Source organism: Eublepharis macularius, chromosome 2, assembly GCF_028583425.1.
Source record: "Eublepharis macularius isolate TG4126 chromosome 2, MPM_Emac_v1.0, whole genome shotgun sequence".
NCBI classification, from domain to species: domain Eukaryota; kingdom Metazoa; phylum Chordata; class Lepidosauria; order Squamata; family Eublepharidae; genus Eublepharis; species Eublepharis macularius.
In genome coordinates this window covers 229,636,902-229,654,270 of record NC_072791.1, presented here as the reverse complement: position 1 = coordinate 229,654,270, position 17,369 = coordinate 229,636,902, and the positions used below count along the sequence as shown (strand labels likewise).

At 46.3% G+C, this 17,369-nt stretch overlaps 1 protein-coding gene across 1 annotated transcript in view; it reads right to left on the bottom strand.

Moving 5' to 3' along the window:
* The window catches only part of INO80D (INO80 complex subunit D), a 61,525-nt gene extending 44,370 nt beyond the window's left edge, over positions 1-17,155 (bottom strand). Inside the window, exons 1-3 of the mRNA XM_054971024.1 lie at positions 16,893-17,155; positions 1,040-1,137; positions 703-949 (exon numbers count right to left, since the gene is read on the bottom strand). Coding sequence (XP_054826999.1) covers positions 703-920 — 218 coding nt within the window. The 5' untranslated portion in view covers positions 921-949; positions 1,040-1,137; positions 16,893-17,155. The remainder of the gene's footprint in view (positions 1-702; positions 950-1,039; positions 1,138-16,892) is intronic.
* Between the last annotated feature and the right edge of the window lie 214 nt (positions 17,156-17,369).

The window sequence follows — 17,369 nt, the reverse complement described above, 5'->3', positions numbered from 1 at the left end:
TTTAACAATCCAGGCCACCATTTCATGAAGTTTCCCCCATTACCAAACCAGAGAAGAAAAAGACTAATACTTAACTGTAAGCCTCAAATGCCCTTAGTTACATTATAGCAGGGCAGCAACCTTCTGATCATTTCAATTCTCAAGGCAGGATGTGACAGAATTAAAACTCAACAGGATGTTGAAAATGAAGGTGACCTAGTGCTCAGCGCCAGCATTCCACACAGCATTCCACAAAGCAACAAACAGGTATGAAGAGGCCATACTTGTGCTCTGGAGGCTGAGGAACACATTTTGGGGGGCAGATTAATTCAAACTAAGGCACTAAGGATTTGCTGTTGGATGTTCCTGCTTGTTTTTTAAATGGCCACCAGTCACTTGCTTTTGTGTTTTATTACTGAAGTGCCTTGTACAGCCATTGCTGTTTTACTGCTGAGAACTTATCTTGCCTTGGAAGTTACTTGTTTGTCCCCCTTTTTTTTGGTACTCTTATCTTTATTTTGGACAATAAAGCCACCCTCTGGTTAAATGCCTTTTGCCCTCCCCCTTCGTCTTTTCAAGCGTATTAAGCTTTGCTGGGTCTGTGTATATACAGGCTAAAATATCCCCCTTGGAACCAGTGTCTGGGATGAACAGATGTGGGGATGCTTACACACAGGTCTCCTTTTGGGTACTGTGTGCCCCACCCCCCACCCCATCGCTCACCTGCGGTCCTCAGATTTGGGGATGGGGTTGGTGCAACGTTGGCTGTTGTACTTGGCCACATATTCACATTGCTTGAAGGGGGCGGTCTTGTCTTCCAGAACGTGCCGGATACAGAAGGCGTAGCCGTTGAGTCGCCTCTGCTTGCACAGTTTGGGACTGTACGAGCACAACGGCTTATTGTCAACCTCAGAAAAGTGTATGTGTTTGCCTTCATACATCACGTGACTCTTTTCCTTGTGAACATCAGCTAAAAAGAGTAGAACAAAAAGTAAACACACATTTCAAAATCAAAAAAGAAGGAAGTTTCAGTTCTAATCCATTTGGAGGAACCAATTACCTGATTTTAAATCTTCTGTACCATGTCACTGTTAGCAGAGAGAGCCCCAGGGACACCAATTTCCTGGAATGATGACGAGTTGAGATGAAGCAGATTGTCTAAGGCAAAAAACCAAAATACCACAAAGAAATCCTGTTAATGACAACGTATGAGAGAGAAAGAACCGTATTGCTTAATGGAATACAACTGAATGAATTCAACCATGCCAGTTCCATTATTAGCTGGAATACTAGCCTAAAACTTTGCACGCAGAACATTTTGATGATTATATCTGAGAACATCCATCCTTCAAAGTTACTCTAGTGAATTCTGCCCGCCAAGAAGGGGGATCCTGCCGTCCACCATTCTATAAATGTTGCAGTTTTGAGATCTGTTTGCATTACGTATATCAATTCAGGTTTCCTTCAGAAACTGTAGACTTTAACTAGCGTCTTCTAGTCCTCCTACTCTAGACTGCTTCCCCGCCCTAACAGGTGAATGTACCCCTTCAGGGTTCCATGTGTTTAAAGCTACCTATTAAATACAGACTACCCTGTTCAGTTATTCCCTAGCCATATCAAAGTCTAACATATCAAAGTCTAAGATGAAATACCTTTATTGGAAATTCATCTTGGATTAGAATTGTTACTATCCCCTATTGCTGGTGGGACGTTGTCTGGCAAAGGCGGTGCGTGTAGGGAGGGTGGCCGGAATGGAGCCAGGGATCCCAGTCCTCTGGGGCAGAGGAAGATATGGCAGTAGGACACCGTCGAAGTGGGGAAGGCCACAGAGATGCAGAAAGGCTCGGTGCCCTTCTAACCTACGTCCCATCCCGAGACATGCAGGTGATGGAGCTAGGGAAGTAAACCCCCCTTCAACACTGATGTTGTGCAATGCCAGGTCCATAAACAATAAGACCAATACTCTGCAAGATACGTTTGCAGAAGCCAATATGGACCTGGTATGCGTAACCAAGATTTGGGTGAGGGACGCTGAAACAGTCTCCTTGGGTGATCTGATGCCCCCAGGTTACTCGGTCCTTCACCAGTCTTGAACAGGTAGTCGGGGCGGGGGGGGGGGCGCATGGCAATCCTTATCCAAGAGGCTTTCTCCTTCAAGCCGCTCCCCATCCCCAAGATCACTGGCATTGATTGTGTGGGAGTTGTCTGGAATGCCAAAGAAAGTCTGTTCATCTGTCTGGTGTACCGACCGCCCAGCACACCAGCAGACGCTCTGCCGCGCCTACTGGAGGTGGTTGTGGGGTGGGCCTTGGAGTACCCCAGAATGATAGTGTTGGGGGACTTCAACGTCCACGCTGATGATGCCGCCTCAGTGCAGGCTGCGGACCTGGTGTCGGCCATGGCAACACTGGGACTGTCTCAATTTGTATCTGCTCCCACACATAAACCAGGCCACACGCTAGATTTGATCTTCAGGGTGGAGTTGGATGTGGCTCTGGATAAGACAGAGTTTGTGCTATGGTCAGACCACGTGGTCTTGAAGGCTTGGCTGGGAATGCCACGCCCAACCTGCAAGGGCGGGGAGCTGTTTTATGCTCGCCCGCGGAGACCCATGGATCCGATTGGTTTCTAGAATGCTCTGCAGGAACCGATGCTCCAGGGCAGTTCGTTGGATGAGCTGGTGGAGGACTGGCACAGCTGGCTCTCCAAAGCCATCAACAAGATCACACCCGGTCACCCTCTTCATCCCCGCAGCCGCCGAGCTCCTTGGTATACATAGGAGCTTTGGCGGAAGAAGCGGGAACTGAGATCCCGTGACAAAGAGGCAAGAACATCTTATAGATTACTTCTGAAGTCCTATGAGGTGGCAGTGAAAGCTGCGAAGAAGGAATTCTACACAGCTTCCACTGCGTCAGCTAGCTCACGCCCAGCCAAATTATTTAATGTGGTACGTTCACTGGTCTTATCTGATGGAGACAGTCAACATTTGAATTCGGCCATTAGCTGTGAGGCTTTTGCAAGCTTTTTTGCTGACAAAGTCCTGTCTCTCCACCACGATTTGCCGGCCACAGTTGATACGGTATGTGAACTAGAGGCTCCTTGGCAGTCTTTGGGGTTAATATTCGATCGCTTCAGCCATCTCTCAGGGGAGGAGGTGGACAGGATTCTGCAAGTGGTAAGGCCTACCACTTGAATCCTGGACCCGTGTCCATCGCGGCTGGTGAAAGCCAGTGTTGATGGACTACAGGATTCTTTGGAGGCTATCATTAACAAGTCCTTGGGCTCCGGGGGGGTTTCTGGGGTGCTTAAGGAGGCAGTGGCAGGGTGGATTTGATTTAAATCAAACTGATTTAAATCATGATTTAAATCACTAGTCATTAAGGCTTGATTTAAATCATAGTTTTCTACATAAAGACTAATTCTTGCTGATATAACTTTAATATGCAAGTAGATGCCTGCCTTACCGATAGGTAAAGGAACTTCATTAAAGTATTCCCAAACTGGGTCTCTTTTATGGCCTGCTGCCATTATAGGTTTTTTCCTCCAAGGAAAGAATGTGATAAACCTCAGGTCATACACACAAAAGATCCAAAGACTTGTGCAGTACTGTGCTCAAAAAGTTTCACTTTCATTTTGTACTGCTTGCCCCTCCCTCCTCACACTTAGTTTCTTCTTCTGCAGATCTATTCCACTCCAAACAATCAGAAAAATATTGTTTCTATTCACTGAACTTCTTGAAACTTAGAACTGGAGGGGTTGATTCTGTCTTCATAGGTTTGTAGAACAATAGGATTAAGGTCTTTTTCTCAACTCTGTTCATGTTATAACATTTTTGCTGTGAAGAAGAGGCATGTGATCTCTGCCGCGCTCTACGCAGGGCTTCCCCTGGACCTGATCGGGCGGTTACAACTGGTCCAAAATGCGGTGGCACGGGTCATCACCAGAGTGCCTTGCACTGCACATGTAACACTGGTATTGCACCAGCTGCATTGGTTACCGGTGGAGTACTGGATTGGATTCAAGGTTTTTGTACTAACTTATAAAGCCCTATGCGGACTGGGACCGGCGTATCTACAGGACTGTGTCTCCCCATATGAGCCCTGGAGGATGCTTCGATCCAATGATAAACAGCTGCTACTGGTCCCTGACCCCAGGGAGGCCTGTTTAGCATCAACCAGAGCCAGGGCCTTTTCGGTCCTGGCTCCAACCTGGTGGAACACTCTGTCTAAAGAGATCATGGCCCGGTCAGATTTGCTATCCTTCCGCCGGGCCTGTAAGACAGAGCTGTTCTGCCAGGCATATGGTTGACACTCTGGACCTCCCTGCTGGCCACCTAGAGAAAGCTGTGCCCCTATAAAGGGATATCTACCACCTAGCCTTTGCCATATATTTCTGGAGGTGGTTGGGTGGTGGTTGCTGTGAAATCTGCTGCCACATGTCTTTTAAAATCTGGTGCTGTATCACCTGTTGTGTGTGTTCTTTTTTTAAATATTTAAGATATTTTATTGGTTTTAAAGATATTGTATTTTATATTATTCTATTAATTTGAATCTGCCCTGAGCCTGCTGGTGCAGGGAGGGTGGAAAACAAATCGAATTAAATAAATAAATAAGTAAATAAATAAATAACATTTTTCTATTCCATCAGATTTATGCTACATCAGCAACTGTATTGCACAGACATACCTGTTGCACCCCAGATAGCTTGCAGACAAAATTAACCCTTTCACCAAATAAATGAGAATGCTGTACAGCACACAACACTAGCTGCTGTAGCACCAGTGGTTAAGTGGTTCGGCTGCGAATCAGCACTCCACTGGGTCAAATCCCACTACTGCCATGAGATCAGTAGGTGGCCTTGGGTAAGCCACTCCTCTCAGCCCCAGCGGCATTGTGGGGATAACAACAACACTAACTTGTTTACCACTCTGGGTGAAGCACTAATCTGTCTAGAAGAGTGATATATAAGCACAGCACAGGTTTTATTATTATGAGGAGGAGGAGGAGGAGGAGGAAGAGACTTTTAATGTTCAATGACTTAAAAAATCCTCACCGGGGGAGACAGTAAGTCTTCGAGTAATATCCTCTTGTGTCCAGTTTTACATCTGATTTTAAGCTGCTTTCCTTGAGGCTGAAGCAGCAAAGGCAAAGTAGAACATTTTTAATAAATACCTAAACCTAATTGATTGTGGATCACCAGAGAAAGGTGCCCTTTTCATTTTCCTACACATCTGATTGCTACACAACAGGTGGCAATTTAGCAGTGAAGCGCTCACAGAGACGTAAACTTCACCTGCTAGATTCCTGCTTGTCACCCCATGGCACAGGAGCCCTGCCAAAAAAGGAGGATGGCAGGCCCTGGAATTTTTAGGCTTTAAAAAGCCCCCTTGCCCAGTTTTGGAAGCCATGTGCCTTACTGCTGTTAATGCAGCATATTCAATTTAAGTAGCCTTCACTGATAGTGCTTAAATTGATAGGTTTAGTTTTGTTATTTATTAACTGTAAACTGCTGAGAGTGCCTTTGTATATAGGCAGGCTAGAAACCACCAAAAAAAAAAAAAGCAAAGAACCGTCCAGCTTTTCCAGCTTGGGAAAACTTCCTGGCAACTCCAATGATTCATGCCATCAAGACAGTTTTGTGCAACTCCAAGAAGTCCGGTTCATCCCCGTGTGTTTACCCGCTTGATGCCTGCAGCATCAAGAGGTGTCTTGCATGTAGTTCTTATAGATCAAATGCCACATAGAAATCTCCTAAGCATAACTTTTTTCCCACTGTGCCAGTTCACACAATCACTTGAGAACAATCCAGTAATAAGAACACAAGAAACGTGGGTGAACGTGTGGACTAATCATTCATCTTGGAGCTAATTGGAAAAGAAATCTAAATACAAAATTTTCCATCTAAGGAACGTGTTTCTGCCTGAAGATCAAGTTATGCTAGCAGTTTCCGCTGATTCCCCCTCCCACTGCAGATCCACCCCCCCATGTAATTCCTCCAGCTCCCCTATCCAGGACAGTACTTCGTAGAGATGAGTGGGCTGCGGTGGGAGGCAGGAAACTTCCATTCTGCCATAGGAAAATTTAGTCTGGATGCTTTCCATAGACTTTTAAGGTACTGGCACATGATCCAATTCTTCATTTTCATTATGATTGTCAGAAAGCGGATTTTGAAGCAATGGTGAAATGTGTATGCTTTAAATCAGGCAGTTAATTCCATATTTGCACATATAAATAAACTACAAATTTGCAAAGATTTAAAGTAAGTGGAAATACAACACAGAGTTGTGCCTGTTTCCTTCCCTGCCCCTCACTTTCATCACCAAATGGGAAAATCAATGTTAGTAAAAGGATAGGTTATTGTCTGGGAAGATTTTGCCTTTCGTAACTAAGAAGATGGCAATATCATTGTATGATCCTGACCAGACTGGCGGTACTCAGTCAGCACCCAACCAGAAGGCTGACTGGAGGCTAACACCGACCCTGTTACTGGGTGACAAAACACATCTTATCTCAAGGGAGACAGCCATGTGGGAGCTGAGGAGGAAACCAGATGCAGGAGTCAGCTGGGAGAGTCAGACTGAGGTGCCAGAGACTGAAAGGCCAGGGAAGAGACTCTAGAAGATTGGTTTCCTGGCTAGAAACAGCACAGCAGGAAAAAAAGGAAAAATATCTGCTGTCTGAGACCCGAGCACAGTAATCCCACATTCCCAACAGAGACCTAGGCAACAGTGAGAAGGACTAGGTGTAAGATAGGAGCCGAGCCAGCTGATGACTCTTGCAGCTATTTGTTTTGAAAGCCAAAAAGGGATCCAAGAAGGTTGCAAAGCTTCCAGAACCACAGGGATGCCTGCTTTGGTTGCAGAAAAACCGCCCGGCATTTCACCTGAGACCAAGGTCCAAAGCAGATGCCTCTATGGAGTGCTCTGGCCTGCCCACCTAGAGATTCAACCTGGGTATGTGAAGGGAGATACTAGTGCAGTACACAACTCATCTGTTGTGTCTGAGGCACTGCACTAGGAGTCCCGGACCTTCCTCCTTCCCAAACGGGCAAATGTCGCTTTACCCATACATATTACTCTAGGTGTTGTACAGTGTGCAAACCTATGACTGCCAACTCCTTTGGCAATGTGGCAGGTCAAGTCAAAACGCTAATATTAGGCTACTGTAGCCCTGACCTGGATAGCCCAGGTGAGCCTCTCGTCAGATCTCAGAACCTAAGCAGGCCGTGGTTGGTAATTACATGGGAGACCTCCAACAAAGATGAGGCAGGTAACGGAAGAGGCAGGTAATGGCAAACCACCTGTGTTAGTCTCTTGCCATGGAAACTCCATCAGGGGTCTCCATAAGTCAGCTATGACTTGAGGGCACTCACCACCACAGTACACATGATAGGACACTCTAAATCTTGGTGTGGCTTTTACCAATAGTCTACTAAACTGGGAAGCAGATACAATACAATGCAAGTAAGAAGGAACACATCCATAACAAAACCAGCCCTGGGCAGTACTGGGAAGTGCTGCTCCCATACCAACGAGAGACAAACCCCATAATACCTATGCCAACCAAGATCTTCCCATTCTCAAGGACTCCCCTCAGAGAAATAAAACAATGTTTCCATAAAATAATTTAAAACTGATCAAGAAAGTGCAGAATGCAATTTATCAGAGTATTTTATTCAGACATTTTTCAAGGTTCCTGTATGCTGAAGCTGCAGTGAGGCAGGGCAGGAAGAGGTAGCCAATATTTTATTTAAAATATATTTCTGGAAATCCACTGTCTTACTAAAACAGCAGCAAGCAATTTATGTTGATAAAATATTTGGAAAAGAATATATTACTATTACCAATACTGTTCTCAAATCAATGTAGAAAAATTGTGCGGAGATAGAGAATGAGAAAAGGTCTCACCGTGCATGGTAGATGATAATTACTCAGCTGAACAAAAAACCCAGAATATACTATTCACCATAACTAACAGAAAAATATAGCAAGTTAAGAAAATTCCAACAGAATATATTCTGACTGATTCAAACAAAACTGAAATATAAAGCTCTGCTACCAACGTAAGAGTTATATTCTAACTAATTCAGAAAAGATGTGAATTCTAAGGAAATTTCTTTTGATTTACTTCATATATAGTGTGTTTTCTTCCCAATGGGGACCCAAATTAGCTTAAACTTTCTCTGGTTCATCCCCACAACAACCCTGTGAGGCAGGTTAGACTGAATGTATATGACTGGCCCAAGGTCACCTACTAAGTTTCATGGCAGATAGTGATTCGAACCTAGGACTCCGAGATCCTAGTCCAACGTGCAAACTACTACACCATGAAATAAGATTTTCCTTCCAACTGAAGTCGAGTAACAGGACCTGTTTGGGTCACAAGGTACAACTGAAGCACTGTAATTTTTTTCCCCACACGTAGCTTGTAAATGCACACCGTCTGCTATATCAACAAACCCTAAAAGATGCTGATCTGCCTGTGCGTAATTTCGTTAATCGATAAATTTGTTGGGACCAGCTGGAGATGTACTTTGTGAAATCATCACAAGCAGAGCAATTAGTTTTCAGCGGTCGTTAGTTTCCTGTAATCAACAAATTCTTCTTCTGATCAGCCTTTTCTTATAGGGTGTAGACACAGCAAAATCTATTAGCAACTCGACTGGTGTTATGACTCCCTTTACCCAACAAACAGATGTGGTCTCTTAAAATATAGTACATCTTGGGGTTCTCTTCTATTTGAAGATGGCAGCTGGTTGTCATCACGTTTGCAAGGATTTGGGTGCATGACATGAATCACAAACGTTATGCACCATCGAAAGGTCTTTCCAGTTTCGTGAGGAGGGACAGGAGCAGAAGGAATGAAAATGTATCGGACATGGGGAAAGCCAAGGCCAATGTGGTGCAGTAGTTAGAGTGTCACACTGGGCTCTGGGAGGACAGCCAGGGTCAAATCCCCACTCTACCATGGCATGCTGGGTGACCTTGGGCCAGTTACAAACTCTCAGCCTCATAGGGCAGTTGGTGTAAGAATAAGATGGAGAAGGGGAGAACAACGTTGAAAGCAGCTTTGGGTCCAAAACCAGGGTATAAAATAAATAAGGGAAGTCCAGTGGCCACTATTTCCTACTTCCCACTAGTTGAATATGGCCTCCAGGCCCAGAAAAGGGGGTGAAGAATTCTTGCCCCGCCTTCCAACCCAACAAGGGGAAACCGTTCCCTGAGTAGAACAATCACTACCAATACAACGGATTTAGTGTTAAAGTGCAAACAGTGCTCAACTATAATTATAACAATTCATGAAACTACAATATCAATCCAATCAATAAATAAGTCAATAAATATACATATCATATATAAATATCACATAACAATCCAACAGGTGGAGTCTGAATATAAACTCCTAAAAGTCAATTTATTGATCCAAGAAGGATTTGCAAAAGTCTGGATATTTCAATATTGGTCAAAATCCATTTTTCAGAGAAGTAAAATAATCCTTTAGACAATGCTGTATATTCAAAGGAGAGGTTGCTACTCACAGAGATACTGCCTATGGGCTTTGCTGGCATAAATATTCCATCCTGTTTTGTGTTTCACTTCTTCAAAGGCTTCTCTATTTTATAAACAGCAAATTATTCAATTAAAGCAATGAATCACCACCATGTTGGTCGGAGCAGACAGTCTAACGCCATGCACTTTAACACTAAATACGTTGTATTGGTAGTGATTGTTCTACTTTCCCCTTGTTGCATTGCTTTATTTCCCTAGAGTGCCCCCCCCCGTGGCTGTCGCCCCCTTCCAACCCAGCAGGTTGGCTCCCTCCTTCCAATCCTGACTCGTATTTGATGGCGGTGGGGAAGCACTGGATGCCTGTTGCTCTTTCTCCACGATGTTGGAGCAGCCTTCCAAAGGGATGGAAACGGCATTCCTCCCCTGGCAGTCCTGGTGGCTGTAGCTATTTCACTTAAAACAGTACAACTGGTCTCACTGAAGTGGGGGCTAAACTCGCTCCCTACTTCTGGCGACGCCAGTCATGTAGAATCAGCTCAGCGCCTGCTTGTATCCAGCACATACTCCTTTTCTTAGGTTTCGTTTTAACTTGAAACCTTTTAACCAGACTGTTCATGAAGCATTAGGAGTGCTAAGAATTGGTTTGTATGTATACAGATGCTTTGCATCTTTCTAGACCTTGAAGGCCACATGGAACATTTTTAGTCCTTGACATAAGGCTTATTTTAGTTTCTATTGGTGTTCTCGCTCTCTTGTTTTTCTTTTCCTTTTTTTTTTTTTGCAAATTATCCACAGATTAGAACATTTTGTACCTTCGGAGGTTCATAATTCCATACCAGATTCAAGCAAATAACTTCAACGAAAATCTACACAAATACTGTATTTTTAAGCATACAAAAACAGTTTGAATTTACCAACTATTTTAACAACTTCCTAGTGACTGAGCCCCGTGTGTACTATTTAGACTTGATCTGAGCAGATAATATCAAAAACAACCAACTTTGGACTGGTTGCTTAAACTCAAGGAAAATGAGCAAGCTGTCTGTTTCTTAGTCACATTAGAATGTCGGGAAGTGTGTACACACACAAGCACAGATGCTCAACATTGTCTCTTGCTTTTGAGAGCCAGAAGAAATAGTTTCATTGCTCGAGGAAGAACAAATGCTGTGCTCCCCCCACAACATGGAAAATATTCAGCAAGTTTTTAAAAATATAGTTCTAGGAAACCAACCATATAACTGAAGGGCAACTCGATCGCCAAATTTGCCTTTGACCTAGCTTTTGACCCAAGGGGAAGACATGTACAAATGTAGCTTTCAGTACTTTAAAAATCACTTGGTTTTGAACTCATACCGGAGTGTTAGGGACTATATCATATGACTACATGCACCAGCTCCTACCACATTGACCCTGCAACCTTCTGACCCAACTTCCTACACAAGCATTTAGATCCTTCTATGGCAGGTGCACTTTTTAATGGCAATTCTCCATAAAGCACCATGCCACTGCAAAGTAATGCAGAATCACTGCAGACTCTAGTATGTACAAGGAAAAAGCAAACACACATCCTTGAAGAAGATTCATTTGACACACACCAAGATTTCCACACGTCTCATGAGTGATGGCTTATTGGAGCAATCCACATTGTTGAAGAGTAAGTATAAATGACATCAAGTTGTAGTCAACTTATGGTGACCCTAGAAGGTTTTCAAACCAAGAGATGAACAGAAGTGGTTCCCTGGTGGTCTTTCATTCAAATACTAGCCGGGGCCAGCCCTGCTTAGCTTCCAAGATCCAATGAGATCAGGCTAACCTTGGCCAACCAAGTCAAGGATATTGCTGAAATGCCTCTGACAAACTGAGGCCTGGCCTATGCCACAACACATTTTTTACAGGCCAATCCCGAAGCATCTCTACGCAGAAATAAATCCCATTGAAGGAAGTGGTAGTTAGGTAATGCCAGACTCCGGACTTAGTCTTAAGAAGCCACCACCACCTCAGCTGTGAACACCAGTTGTAAAGCTACAGCCTACTTTCAGGGGGACATGAGATGAGCCTCTGAGCTGGGGCCCTGAGATTTCCAGCCAAAAGGACGGCACTGCTGAATGAGTCCAAGGAACCTCACTTACAGGTAAAGAGGCTACGCTTAGAGCCTTCGCTTTTTCACTTAGTCTTCCTCAGTTCCCCTCCTTACTGCACATGGCTATCGTCCATGCAGCTACCATGAGCCGCAGCACAGCATTTTCAATGGTCAAAGGAGCCTGCTTCTCTATTTTTCACGAGCAGAAAACCTGATCAGATCCAACTCCTAGAATTCAAATCCCTTTACTTCACATTCCGTATATCAGTCCTGAAATCAATTCTATAGCCAAAGGTATTAGCTGCTGCACACTTCATGCTGGTAACAATTAGGATCTACGCATGCAAGCCATGGTCTCAAAAGTCTCTCACATAGATGAGATCCATGCGCGCACATACAATTGGCCTCTGTCACTCGTCATTATAAGCAGCACACCATCAGGGCTAGCAAACTGACTTTTCCCTCCTGGGCTCGTTGGCTTAAGCAATTAAATCACCAAGGAGAGGCTCTTGCAACAAGCATTGACTACTCACTTCCCTACGCTGACAAGGAAGTTAGTCCCATGTGTCCAATGGGACTGCAGCCCTAATGTGAAAGGTAAGTTTCACTCAAATTAATAGGAGTTATTTCCACATCATGTATCTAGAATTAGAATGAAAGTGATTCATATCATCTTGCACTCAGTACTAACTCCCACATATCAGAAAGATGTTAATTTAATCCCAGAAGCATTTTTCTCATTATCATCTGCAATTCTATATTTGAACATTTCAAGTCATTAAAAAAAAATCTCCAGAAGCTAGACACGACAAAACTGCCCCCATTCTGTCTTTCTAAAACTGATGTAGTTTTAGAGAGTTTGCAGAATGGGTAGGTCGAGGGGACCAAAATATTCAATTTAAAGAAGTGTTCTACCTCATTGATAACACAGTCAGATATCCGTTATTTGAGAGGAATATCGCCATTATACCACTTTGCAGAACAAAAAACTCCAGGGCAGTATTTACATTATAGATTTCCCTACTTCAGGGGAGTAATCACTGTGTGCGTAAACTTACTACTCTGCACACACGACCCATGGAAAGCCAGTATTCTATAGCATCCCCCATACGATGAGATTTCTTAACACTCTCCTACTTCCCTGGATTTCTGATCAGCATCGGACACGTGGTAAAGTTCTCCTCTTCGCACAAGCCGGAGCTGAAAGTCACTAGTATTCTGGATGACTGCTTGTTCACCACGGCAATTCAGTAACATTCATTCAGGCTATTTACCCTGACCAAATACTCATACTAACAGCACCAAAGGACGGCTACAGCTTGTGTCACAAGTTAGTTTAAACCAAATATTTCTCATTTAATACACCTGAAATCAACGAGACTAGCAGAACAATCCCTCTGGGACAAAAAAAAATGCTCCCATGGCAGGGCAAGCTAGTCTACAGCCTAGTTTCTTGACACTAGACACTCATGTTTTTTAACTGATAGTTACGTATTGCGTTCACATCTGTGCAATATTCCAACTTCTGCTGGCTGATCAAGGCTGTGCTCGATATTGCTGGGTTGCTATTCTGTTCCCACTGTGGGTTCTATCTGCCCACTTCTATTTCATGCAACAGACTTGCAATGTAATGACTTGTTACATCAGTGGTGCATTTTGGAGCACTTTGCTGTGCTAGTGCAATATCAAAGCTCTTGTAGTTGCTCTGAACCAAAAGGTTTCACACCAGATCCAGCAAGTATTTTTATAAAAACCTGGCACACCAAACCCATAGGACTGAACTGTCAATTGGCTTAAATTCAACTGCTTCAATTACTTTAAGATGAGACTGGGCAGTTAAACAAAGTGTTTACCCAATAAGAGGTTGATTGACTTTTCCAAAACTGTAGCAGATGGCTCACACAATGATTTTTTTTGTTCTATTACTAGATTAATTCTTATATCCTAGGAATCATTTCATTTCACAAAAGTAGGATCTGTGAGAAAAACTCGAGCCCAAGAAAATTCAAAGTCTTTAGTGCAAATCTTCAATCTACAAGCAAACCATTTTTGTACTTATTGATTAAACTTCTAAATGAATGTGCTTAGGATTTAAACTGGGGGAAGGCAGATATTCTCTAAAAGAAGCACCAGCTATTACAAACAAGGATATTTAATAGCTTGAACATGTAAGAGAATTACATATGAAATTTAATAAAAACACAGCTATTGACTTATGAAGATAAATATATTCAACTTTACCAAATAACAAACATCTGAAAAACTTGTGTTTAAACAATGAGGGAAGATGTCTATGGTTGTTGTGGGTTTTCCGGGCTGTATTGCCGTGGTCTTGGCATTGTAGTTCCTGACGTTTCGCCAGCAGCTGTGGCTGGCATCTTCAGAGGTGTAGCACCAAAAGACAGAGATCTCTCTCTCTCACACTGAGAGATCTCTGTCTTTTGGTGCTACACCTCTGAAGATGCCAGCCACAGCTGCTGGCGAAACGTCAGGAACTACAATGCCAAGACCACGGCAATACAGCCCGGAAAACCCACAACAACCATCGTTCTCCGGCCGTGAAAGCCTTCGACAATACATCGAAGATGTCTGTGTTATTCCAGGATTTTTTCCCATACAGCTTTGTGACAGTATAGTACAGTCAGCTCTGACATTGGCATTCTGAAGAGAGTTACATCTTTCTACGTTGTAGGCTTAGAAAGGTATAACTTTGCTTGGGAATAGAAAAGAGCAAGAGACCAGTAGCACCTATAAGATTATAACAAAATCTGTGGAAGGGTATGAGCTTTCGTGAGTTTGATACTGTATCCGAAGAAGTGAGCTGTGACTCACAAAAGCTCACACCTTATCACAAATTTTGTTAAGTCTTATAGGTGCTACTGGACTCTTGCTCTTTTCTACTGCTACAGGCAGACTAACATTGAGTCTCAGTGAGAAAGGCAGACTATAAATGATATAAATAAACAAAAAACATGGCTACCCATCTTGATCTATTTGCTTAGGATAATGCTGTGAATTCCATACAATGAAGGAGGCCTACAGTGTTTTACGACATTTGAGCTGTAATTTGGACCTGCCTTCTTAAAGTCTGACAAACTTATTGTCCTCCCACTCAGAATTTATTTATTTAACAAAAAAATTACATCCTGCCTTTCTTCCCTCATAAGAGCTACCAAGTGTAACAGGACACTTAAACAGTAGGATTGCCAGAGATAGTCTTGAACTACGTTCTGCAAAGAATGCGCTTGTCTGAATCCTTTGCACAAGCGCACTTGGACCCAGGCTTCCTGCCAAATTCAAGAGGAGAAAATGGCCCACAACTCAGCTAAGGATCAAATTCCACTCTTTGTGACTGTGGCACAATTTTGCCCAGAAATTTCTTCCATTAAACTTTTCAAATGTTCTCTTGATAAATCTGGAACGTTTGGTCTGGATACAAACCAAGAGCTTGGATCGTAAGAGCTGCATTGTACATTCCCAAAGAAACTTTTTAACTTTCTTTCCCAGTGAATGCCAGACTTCTTGGCCTCATCACAAACTGCCTGTTTCCCATGTGGTTCAGCAGTCTAGAGAACTGAAAGGCAGTGTGGCAGAGTGCCAGACTAGGGGGGGTATGGTATGACCAGGGTTCAAATCCCCACTCTGCCATGCAAGTTTGCCTGCCACAATCTCTCAACCGACCCTACCTCACAAGGTTGTTGTTGTGAGGACAAAGTCAAGGAGGGAAGGACAATGTGAAAAGCTGCTTTGGGTCTCCCCCAGGGAGAAAAGTGGGATATAAATAAATAAATAAGCAGAAAAATAAAATAAGCCAATTCACAGCCTCATGAGCACTCACAACTAAATGTACAATTCTCTGAGCAAAAGTTTATCTGGCAGGTGGATCCAATGAACATGCTGCACACTTCCCAAGTCTCTCCGGGCTGCCTGTTCTTAACAGCAGCTTTAGAATACTGGATTTCGGCAGGCAGCTATGGAGACAACCTGGTTCCCCAAACCACACTATACCCCCATGCAACTTCATGGTGGGGGGCACAGCGGGTCTGATACTGACTCTAATTGGGTCATCTGTGGCATAAACTTGGGGGGGGGAGTTGAATGTCGCAGCCCACTCATGCAACACCGTTCCCTGTCTGCAAAGGACATCCTGCCGGTCCTCTCTTGCAAGGCCAGGCCGGGGGCTCAGCCCCACTCTCGGGAACACCAGTGGAGTTCGCTGCAGGAGCCCTGCACGTGTGAGCGCGGCTGACAGCCCCTCCACACGGCCAGGTGGGAAGGCGACGGGGACCGGGGCGGGGGGCATCCCACAAACGCCCGCCCCAAAGCAGCCGCCCGGGCAGCCAGCCGGGCGGCGGTCAAGCGCTGCCAAGCCCTCCGCGCGCGGCTCTGCCCGCCGCCCGCCGCCAAGGGCCTTTGCTGACCCCGCGCGGGGCAGGGAGGGCGCGCCTGTGCGTTCCCACGAGCACCCTCCGCGGGGTCCATTTAAGGGGCTTTGTCGGGGCCCGGGTGGGGGTGCAGAGCGGCCAAGGCGGGTCCGGAGCAGGGGCGGCCCGCCTCCCCGCTTAGGAGGGCGCGGGCCCCTGTCTTACACGCGTCCGGCCGCCAATCCCGTGTGAATGCACACGCGGGCGGCCGACGGGCCAGGGCCAGGGCCGGCGACGAGGGGAGGCGGCGGTGCCTAAAATTAAACTTTCAAGGCCGGCGGCGGCGGCTCAAGGCGCTCCCGGACCGAGCCGGGCCCCAGCCCCACCCGCGGCCTCGGCCTCGGCGCGGAGCGGGCAGCCAAAGCCCCCAGCCCGGAATTAGGGCGCAAAGTGTAATAAAGAGCCCGAATATCGTCCCGGATCCGGCCGGCCGCTCGCCCGGCCGCCCCCTGCGCGGGCCAGGCGAGGCCTCGGGCCCGGCCGCCGCTCCCGCCTTTGGGCGCCCCGAACCCCGAAGCGGCGCGAAGGCAGGAGGCCCCCGCCTCCCTCGACCGGGGGGACCGATGTGGGGGGCAGCCGGCGGCGGGCAAGGCCCCGCAGAGGCGGGGAGCCCGTAGGCCCGCGCCGGCGAAGGCCTCTTCCCCTTTCCTGGCGCCGAGCCCTCCGCCGGCTGCCGCCCCCTTCCCCGGCTCGGAGCCCTCCCGGCCGCCTCGGCCCCCCTCTGGCTGTGGCGGGCGCCCCGCAGCCTCCGGGATCCCGCCCGTCCCGCTCCCGCCTCCGAGGCCTAGGGCGCGCTTCCGCATCCCCGGCCTGGCGTAAGGCGCCTGGCCGCCCGCCCCGCCGGGCTGGCGCCGCCCGCCCCTCTACGCGAGCCCGGGGATGCAGGCCGGGCCTGGCTTACCTTTCCAGCGGCGTTTTTTTTTCTCTCTCTCCTCGCTCGCCTCTCCCCCCTTTCCCTCTGTTGGGCTGACGGAGCGGAGTTTCCTCCCAGCAGAGGGACCGGGAATGGGCTCGGAGCGGCTTCAGTGCTGAGGCGCCGCCGCCGCCGCCCGCCGCCGTCCCCTGGCTCGGAGGGAGGAAAAGGAGATCCCCGCTCGGAGAGGGGAGAGCCCGGCACGGGAGCGCCTTATTCTTTTAAAACTACAAAGTGCTCGGAGGGAAGGTGATTATTGAGGGGAATCCCTGAATATATTCTCCGGCAAAGGAGGCAGGGCTGCTGGGGCTGCTCGGGAAGAGAGCGCAGCAGCCTCCGACAGCACCACTACAGGCACCGAGAGGACATAACACCAGAGAGCCGCTCCTCTGCCCTCCAAACAACAACTTTCCTACCATCTTGGAGGTAGGAGCGGGAGAGAGAAGGAGGAGGAGGAGGAGGAGG